This window comes from Octodon degus, unplaced genomic scaffold (genome assembly GCF_000260255.1).
Source record: "Octodon degus isolate 3935 unplaced genomic scaffold, OctDeg1.0 scaffold00246, whole genome shotgun sequence".
In the NCBI taxonomy this organism is placed as follows: domain Eukaryota; kingdom Metazoa; phylum Chordata; class Mammalia; order Rodentia; family Octodontidae; genus Octodon; species Octodon degus.
Genome location: NW_004524822.1, coordinates 2,499,892 through 2,509,335, shown reverse-complemented (window position 1 = coordinate 2,509,335; position 9,444 = coordinate 2,499,892). Strand labels below are relative to the sequence as shown.

General features: G+C 37.6%; 1 protein-coding gene and 1 pseudogene across 1 annotated transcript in view; one reads left to right on the top strand and one right to left on the bottom strand.

The window, feature by feature from the left end:
* Syne1 (spectrin repeat containing nuclear envelope protein 1) overlaps positions 1 to 9,444 on the top strand; it is a 564,055-nt gene that overhangs the window by 172,016 nt on the left and 382,595 nt on the right. The window contains 3 exon segments of the mRNA XM_023706255.1: positions 1,606 to 1,802; positions 5,096 to 5,205; positions 8,644 to 8,694. Of these exon segments, the coding sequence (XP_023562023.1) occupies positions 1,606 to 1,802; positions 5,096 to 5,205; positions 8,644 to 8,694 (358 nt within the window).
* LOC111813961 lies at positions 7,346 to 7,452 on the bottom strand (annotated as a pseudogene).

Sequence of the window (9,444 nt, the reverse complement as noted above, 5' to 3'; positions counted from 1 at the left end):
TACATGTATAAATATATGCCTACATGTTTCACAAATATAGAGGAAAAATGATCTGAAAATTTTTCTATTTTTTCAAGTTAGCAATTATTTGGGAAACATTTTTATACATCTCTGAAAATATCTCAGACAACAAACAAGCTCAAGAAAATCAGAAAATATCTACTCTCCTGGTATTAATTAGCTACTTGTTAATCTATTAATGCCTTGTTTTGTAAAAAACTAATTTTAACAGTCTCAGAGAGACAGAAACAATTTTAAAAGAGGAAGTATGAGCAAAGGAAAATTACATGTAGGAAAATAAGATGAAGAGGCCATGCACGAAGGGGTGGGAGACAAAGACATATAAAGGACAGGCTGCTTGACTGACGTGGATATCAGATGTCTGCTTGACACACTTGCAGCCACGCCACCGGAGACAGAAACTACAAAAGAGCGAAGAGAAAACCTTGGAATCTTATAAAAGTGCCTTTAGAATATTTATGAAGCCAGTGATTAAGTCCAGTTGTATCCCATTAGGCACATAATATTTTATGCAAACTGAATGTGCATCAGGAAACATTTTTTTTAGAGTGACCCCTAAGATCACTGAGGTACATTTAAGGACACTTGCTAATTTAGATTGTAATTTTCATGGAAAATTTGAAACTCTATAAAATCTAATTCAGGGATGATTTTGCTTTGTATAGAAATTACTACAAAGTTATCAAGACTAACCTTTAAAAGAAACTACCTGGCTATTTTATCTACATAAGTGATCACATTTGTAAATTCTACATTTACAGGGAATTGCCATTGTTCAAAACATCATCTTTTAGTTCTTTTTGCAACTTACTGTAGAATTGATAAGTTATAAGTAGAAAAAACTTGGGGCCTGGGGGGTGGTAGCTCAGTAGAATAAGTGCTTGCCTGGCAAATGCAGGGTCCTGAGTTCAATCCCCAGTACCAAAAAAACCCCCAAAAAACTCATTATGAGCTTGCTTCATTTCTATTGCCAAGGAAATATTATTACCAGCTTAAACCACTTAATTTATTTAGAATTGGTTCTAAATTAATCAAGTCCACTATGTATTAAAAAACAAGAATTTACCACTAGGGCATTTTTCTTAAGGCAATCCTAAGGGAAAATCTTGAAATAAAATGAGCTCCTTTGTATCCTCTATGAATGATTATATTGACTCTAGATGTCTCGGTTGGTGATATGTAGCTCTATGACACAGCACTGCTTAGTGTTAGAATTTAGTAGATATTTCTTCGAAAATGTGTATTGGTTAGTTGTTATCATTTTTGGCATCTTTGCAGTTTTCCCTTTTTAAGATTTTGACATGGTTTCCTCTTGATTGGGTTTTCTTTTCAAAAATAAGTATAAAATGTGCTTTAAATTGACCACCTCAATTACTGAAAAGTCTCACATAGACAACTGCAACTATATATCTTCAATGTACTCTTCATCCTATTGAAAAATTTTATTTTGTTTAATTTTCCTGAAAAGCCAGTAAACCAACATAGTGCACCATTGGTGAAGCGCATTGGGGCTTTCATTAGACCTTGGAGAAAGCATCGCCTCCATCACGAATGTGACATTATTTCCTGTGACTATCACACTAGGCACACTGGAATAGAAGTGAAAGACTTCGGACGAAGCTGGAGGAGTGGGCTTGCCTTTCACTCAGTCATCCACGCCATTCAACCCACGCTGGTGGACTTGGAGAGGGTGAAAGGCAGATCTAACAGAGAAAATTTGGAGGACGCTTTCACTATTGCAGAAACACAATTGGGTATCCCAAGGCTGCTGGATCCTGAAGGTATGTTCAGTAATTGCTGAGAGAGCAAACACACCCTGCTGTGTGTCTGTAAGAATGGAATTCAGAAACTGTATGACTTTTAATGCTCCATGTAATGGAAGAGAAAACTGAAGAAGGGCTGGGGAGATAGCTGGGTGGCCTAAGTGCTTGCCTGGCAAGAGGAAGGACCTGAGTTTGATTCCTGGTACTTCATGCCTTGCAGTCCCAGAACTCTGGGCGTGTTGTGTAGGTCCAGGTCCTGAAACCAGGCGTGGTGGCAGATGCCTGTAATCCCAGCACTGGGGAGCCTGAGCCAGGAGGATCACTATAAGTCCTAGCTGCGTAGCAAGACTCTGCATGAAAAATGAAAGAAAGAAAGTGGGGAAAATATTATCTTTTGGGACCAATTTCCTTTTGCATAAATGCTTGCCTGTGTACTTGTGAACATGCTATGCAGCATCAGTGCGTCGTCTGGGTGGTCTGGCTTCGCACACTTAAGTCTGGAATAAAAGCTTTAGAAGTGTGTGGGGGGTGATGAGTGTGACCAAGTAAAATGATCACTCTATGCCTCCAAAGATCTGGAAGAAATAGAAGATTATCAGTGATCTAAAATAAGATCTTTAAAATGTTGGTAAGCATTTCAGTGTTTTGCTTTCTCTCTTCCTAACAAGCCAAATGATTCACTAACATTTTTCATTCTTATTGTTCAGCACATTTCTGGTACGGCTGTAAATTTTAAGACTAGAAGCAGAATTACCACTTTCAAGCCTAGGAGAGACAATTCTGGTGTCCTTTGTGAATTACTTTGTTACACAGAAATAAAAATACCAGACATAATGTTTCAAATGTTATAATTTATCATTTTGCTTTGCAATTATAGAAATCTCTAAGAATACATGTATTAAAGCAAGTATACAGTAAATAAATACTTATTTAAACATGGGATTTCCCAACGAACTTCTTCTAGCTTGCAAACAAAAAAGATGCTTTTACATTTCTGTAGAAAAGTTACCAAAATCAGGCTGGGCTTCCTCTGGGCTGGGAGGCTTTCTGCACTGCCTTGCCCCAGAGGCCCCTTCTTGCCCTCCCCGTGCTCACTGGCATAGGCAGGGCCCTTCCATTTTGGTCCTGTACAAGAAAGCGGAGGGAGAAACTGCCCAGAAATCACAGCCGTGCGCTTCAGAGACTCTCAGAGTGTTGAGGCCTTTCCTAGGTGAGCACGAAAAGCTCTTGCACATCCAGTGTCTTCCATGATCTTTGATGGTCAGAAACTGAGCTGGCCTCAAGATAAAAATGCCCTTTCAAACGGTATTTAGCTAGGACCGGCCAGATAGCTCAGCGGATTGAAGTTCCTACTTAGGTGGACCCAGGGACTAGGGTTCGATTCCCAGCATCACAAGTTGTGCAGGCTCTGGCCCCGACGCACACTGACACAGCGATTGAGAGTGGGCGTGGTGGCGCATATGTTTAGTAATCTCAGCGCTTGGAAGGCTGAAAGCAGGAGGATTACTATTAGTCGGATCTGTGTAAAAAGACCCTGTACTAAATACATTTTTTAAAAAGTTATTTATCCAACTCGAATATATAAATTTTCAAAGGTAGAGATTAAATAGAGAAATGACTATTATGCAAATTTTTTATACCGGATGTACATATATATTGAATATATAGTGTTTGAAGTCATGTGTTTTTTCAACTTTCACATTTCATGAGAGCAATATCCATTCTTCACACATTTCTTCAGCATCAATGGTCACTTCATTCTGCTGTTTCTTTTCTTTTCTTTTTTTTTTTCTTGAGACAATGTCTTGTTCTGTATGTAGTTCAGGCTGGCCTTGAACTCACTATCCACCTATGCTGGTCTTGAACTTATAACAATCCTCCCGCCTCAGCCTCCTGAGTACTGGAGTTACAGACATGTGACAAGAGGCCCAGCCTAATTATCTTTCTTCAAAAATCACATTTAAGCACCAGCCTCGCCTGGGGCATGCTGAGCCAGCCAGTCAGTGATGGTGGCACAAGCCTGTGATCCCAGTGCTGGGGAGGCTGCAACAGGAGGATCACTACGAGTCCGAGCTGTGTAGTGAGACCCCCGTACCAAGTAAACAAATAAAGAAATAATAAGAAAATAAATAAAATCACATTTAAGTCATCCAAACGATGCCAAAAACATTCATTTTTGTTTTACTTTAAATGAAGTGAATTTCAGCACTCTTTAAGTACCACATTAATGTCTCAATTAGAAGGATTCTTTAAAAAACATTAGGATAGTTTTATGTTTTAATTATGATGTCTTGGATTTGTTTAGTTTGCTTTTGGCTGTACACATGCTCTGCAAAATGTTATAATTTTCATTGCCTTTAAATAAATACTTTAAATGCTAGTTTATAGTATTTGATACTGTCGAACTACTAAATCTGTAAAAATTTCTTTTCCTGACTTATGATACTGATTTTATTATGTAAATATCTATAGCTTCAAAACCATAGTGACTGAGATTCATTTCAGGCAGTGTTTCCTCAAGAAGCACTTGACTGTTTCAAAGGGCAGTAATTCAGAAAAAAATGCCCCACAGAGAAAAAACTACAGAATCAGATAGTCTTCTGAAGCAGTGTTTGGGGGGCATGTGGGCTACCTATGTCTGGCCATCAAGAATAATTTGCAAGGGACCATGGAGATGGCTTAGCAGCCTAGGCACAGGCTCAAGGATCTGGGCTTGACCCCTGGTACCGTATATGTGCTGGCCCTAATCCCGGGTGCACGGTGCTGGCCACCAGGACCAGGCTTGGTGGTGCACACCTGTAATCCCAGAACTGAGGAGGCTGAGACAGGAGGATCACCACAAGTCCAAGCTGCATAGTGGGACCCTGTACCAAATACATAAAAATTAAAAAGAAAAAATTGGTATCACACCCATGAGTATTGTATGCTACCTCCTCACCCCAATTCTCAATTTGTCATACTATTTGTATTTAATTACTATACCAGATATTTGAGGATTATAAAATTTCAACTTTCTGATGAAGCAACATAGACATTACTTATAAACAACATGTACTCCCTTCACAAAAGCTCTTCGTTGAAATGTGCCCTCTTCCTGCATTTAAAAAATTTCTTCCAGACTAAATTCTTTCTCCCCCTCAAAACAATCTTAATAGTAACTTTAGCTTTCTTGAGTACTGATAACAGAGTTTTACAATACCTAGATTCAAAATGTCTGTTATTTAAACTCAACTAATGTGAGTCAGCTTATTCATATGTTTTTTTCTTTTTTGGTGGTTGTTTTGTTCATATTCATTTTGTTTTTCTTCCAGATGTTGATGTAGATAAGCCAGATGAGAAGTCTATTATGACCTATGTGGCCCAGTTTCTGAAACATTATCCTGATGTCCACAGTGCAGGCACCGAGGAGCCAGAGAAGGATGTAAGTACTCATTTTCTTTAGTCACTGATGACTCGCTTGATGACGGTGGTTCAGCCTTTGTAGAAACTGTCTTCAGAGTCACACGTTGGAACGCACTCTAACTGAGGAAGGGGTGGATACCACCAAATGGGGAGGTGATTCCTGGAAGAAGAGATTCGTGGCACTGGGAACACTGTTGCTGAATGACAAATACGTGGTGCTAAAAAGTATAACTGAGGAAAGGCAGCCGTGGTGGGAAGTCCGTTGTAGCGCAGTAAGGACTGAGGGGATTTTACACCCATCACTTTATTTTATGTTGAGTCTTCTTGTTTGGTTTGATTGGACAAAACTAACTTAGTCTTAAAGCTTTCAAATGATGAGTGATGTATATTCATTGTCATCGGCGAAAAAATATGAGAAGAAAGGTTATCTATAGTTACCCTTCTAGAGAAAAGCTATCACAGGGGGAAATTTTAATATGATACTGTTAATTTCCAATATTCTTCCATGTATATATAGATACATAATATGTGAACAAAACAGTGCAATAATATCCACATGATTCTATAATCATTTTCTGCTAAAAGTATAAAGAACTAAGCAGATCATCATGTGTATGTACAATAATTTATTCTTCCAATCAATGTTGGAAATTTCTGATATTTGTGTTATTGTAAATAAGGTTTTTGGACAATAAAACCTGATAAGATTTTTTCTCAGACATGGAATTCCTAAGCCAAAGAACATGTATAATTTTAATCCATTTTGAAATAGTTTTCAAATTTCTTTGTAGAAATCTTGTCCCAGTTTGTAGCTCACTCAGGGGGTCAGAATGTCTTTTGTCCCCATCTTGAACAACAATTGATATGACAATTATTAATATTTTTGAAATCACATTGTGGTTTTTTTATTATACCATGGTAGGTTCAGTGCTGGGTTTTATAAAGCAAAATGACAACAGGGAAAATAATAATCAAAATTTTCAAAAATTGTTATAACTTTCTATTTGCATTCCTAAGATCTCAAGGGGGGGTTTGAAGTAGTTTGATGTTATAATAGACAACAAAAAAACCCCCAAATTTTAAAAATATATTTTCTAGCCAAGAGCGGTGGCACACGCCTGTAATCCCAGCGCTCAGGAGGTACAGGCAAGAGAATTGCCATGGGTTCAAGGCCAGCCTGAACTACATAGTGAGACCACATCAAAACAAAGAAAAAAATATATATATAGTTATAAATAATTAGAAATCTGCCTAAAGCAGGCGAAGGTCAGCAAAACATAACCTGAAGTTTTCAAATAGAAAAACATATTTCACTAATATTTATAAATCAGTAATTTAGGAAAGAATGAAGCAGAACAAAGATAGCTGATCTTTCCTCCATTCCTTAATCTCTTAGATGAAATTAGTAAGACGCTTGAGAGAACTTTCCTCACTTCTTAAAATACTGTAGCTGTAGCAATCACTTTGTGTATCTTGAGAGAATTCTGGCCCAAACACTGACCACCATGGCACTACACCTATAGTCGGTAAAGCAAGCACTGCTAAGGAGTATCTCTAAGGCTGCACCGCCGATGGTGTGAACGTCTAGCGCAGGGTGCTGCGAGGAGCTTGGATTCCCTGGAGCTCTCTGTGTCTTCATGTCAGTGAACATGGATGCTCTGTGTGAATAAGAAACTATAAGAAAACACACCAGATTCACCCTGGGCAGCAGAGAAAGTCAATGTTTAATCCGATTTACATACTAAAGCCCTTAAATTACCCAGATGGATTTATATCTGGCTTTGTTTCTGATTTTTTTATCCTTCTAATTCCTCTCACGTTCATCTCTTCACCAGTTAAGTGAACTGTGACCAGAAATATGGAAGAAACAAAGACATTTTAGAACGTGCCCATGAGCAGGAATGTAATGCCAGAAATCTTTAGGCAAGTGAGCCACACTCACTCCTGACACAAGCTTGCTAATCTATTTTGCCAAAGAATTAACAGTGATACTGAAGAAGTGAATTATCTAGAAAATAAATTTTGATTTTTAAACATTTTCTCCACCCTTTTCCTAAACCCAGATGTAAATAACTTATTCCATACTGCCTAAAAAATTAATTTTGAGACAAATATTGTTATAAGATTTACCCTTTTGTGATATTTATAATGTAGGGCATAAATATCTAAAGCTGAATGCTTTTAGCTGTATACCTGTTGTCAGGCCCGAGGGCCTCCTCCATCTTTGTCAAGGGGAGTGCTAACCTTCTCTCCTTTCTTATAATACAAAAGCTGAATGTTTTTTTAATGATTTTAAACTAAATATTTTTTGATGTAGGGCTTAGCACTCCCCTTCCTACATTCCGTGAACTTTTAGGTCCTTACAGCTCACATATGTCGGGGTGATGGGTGCTATCCACCCCAAATATTCAATGTTTGTATACCCAGATCACAGGAAATTTCTTAATCCATTTTTAAAAATATTGATATCAACATATCAGCCAAGCTCCCGTTTTTTGAAGGGATATGATTTCCCTTCAAATACATTTAAAAAATAAAAAATTTTAAATGTATTTAGTACAGGGTCTCATGACACAGCTTGGACTTGTGGTGCTCCTCCTCTTTTCAGCTTCCCCAGCGCTGGGATTACAGGCATGTGCCACCACACCTCCGTGGCTGGCTAGTGCACCTGGGGGTGGGGCCCATGTGGCACAGGATGTGACACACGGAACCCGGGTCCCTGGGCTTGCCTAACCAGGCACTTAGGCCACTGAGCTACCTCTTCGGCCCTGCTATATTCCTTTTTTATGATTCTATTTAAGAATTTTATGAATACCACTTTAATGGATGCTTTTACCAGAGTAGACATTTCCATGCCTTCTTCAACCATGAATTGAAAATCAAGTTTCCCCAAAACCAGTGTAACTATCATGTGTTGATAATACACTAAAAAACCTGTATCCTGTGGGTGATTAGCACTTACTCTTCAGTACAGAAAATGGATGCATTTGCTTCTCTTTCTTTCCTAGTAAGTCTTCAGGGTTCTTTCCACCCATCCATTCCTCCGTTATAACAAATATCCCCTGCTGCTCTCAAAAGCGCAGGCCCGTTGCCACTGTGGTGGGAACACGAGACACGCACTAGGCTGGGTCATTTTCAGAGAAAAAATTATGAGTCTGTGTGCTTCTGCTTTACACAATCCTCCTAAAATGTTTAATGTTATTTCAAAACACGTTTAGAAACTATTTGCGTTTTGCCACACAGGTGTATTCCAAATTAAAATGGCATTTGCCAAATAATTCCATTGACTTACTGGAAGTTACAAAAACATCTTAAAATATTTATGCCATTAAAATTATTGCTGTTAATAGACAGTTGCCTCTCCATTAATTTTCTTATTTAATTATGTTTTGTTATACATAATTTTTTGTTTCTGATTTATATTATGTTTGTATATATTATCTTTTCATGTTGTTAGGAAATACTAGAAGCTTTCCCATCTTTTGCAAATTCTGTCCAAAATTTTAAGGTAAGATCTAAATAATCTTGAATGAGTGCCCTGTTTCATGTATCTTACGCTCTAGCCATGCCTCTGCATGCATTCGTCCTCATGTAAGCATTTCTTTTAATATTTCAATCATGTTAGTGCTCTTATTTCTAACAGAACAAATAACCTGCCTGTGTGATCCTAAATGTTAGTGACAGTCTAAGCCCTTCCACAGACTGGCCCACTAATCTTTACTTATAAGACAGCGTCAGTTATTTTTTTAAGCACTTAACAGCACTAATTAAAAAAAAAAAAAAAAAACGTAGTGACTATGTTTCATTTCTTGAAATGTGACATGTAAAGCAATGTTAAAAGTTTATTTTCACATGTTAAAATATTAAGCACAGAAGGGTAAGTACAGTATTCATTTAGTTTGCCAGTATGAGTTTTATTTAGATCTCTTCTGCTCAGAATCAGATCACATGGTTTAAGCAAAGTTCATGACATAAGATAGGTGCTCAAAAATACTTGTGAAATGAATGGTTTTAAATTCTTGCTCATTCCAAATTATTGAGTCCTTATGCTATATTTCAATCTTCTTTTATGTTACATTTAGGATTGGGGTTAAATATCTGTATATGCAGTAGACTTTACATGAATATGGGTACAGAAAAGCAGATACTAAATTAATTTTTTGTACTGAGAATCAAACTCATGACCTCATGTTTTCCAGGCAGGCTCTGTGCCTATAGAGCTGTATCCCCAGCCCTAATTTAATTTCATACTCCACAT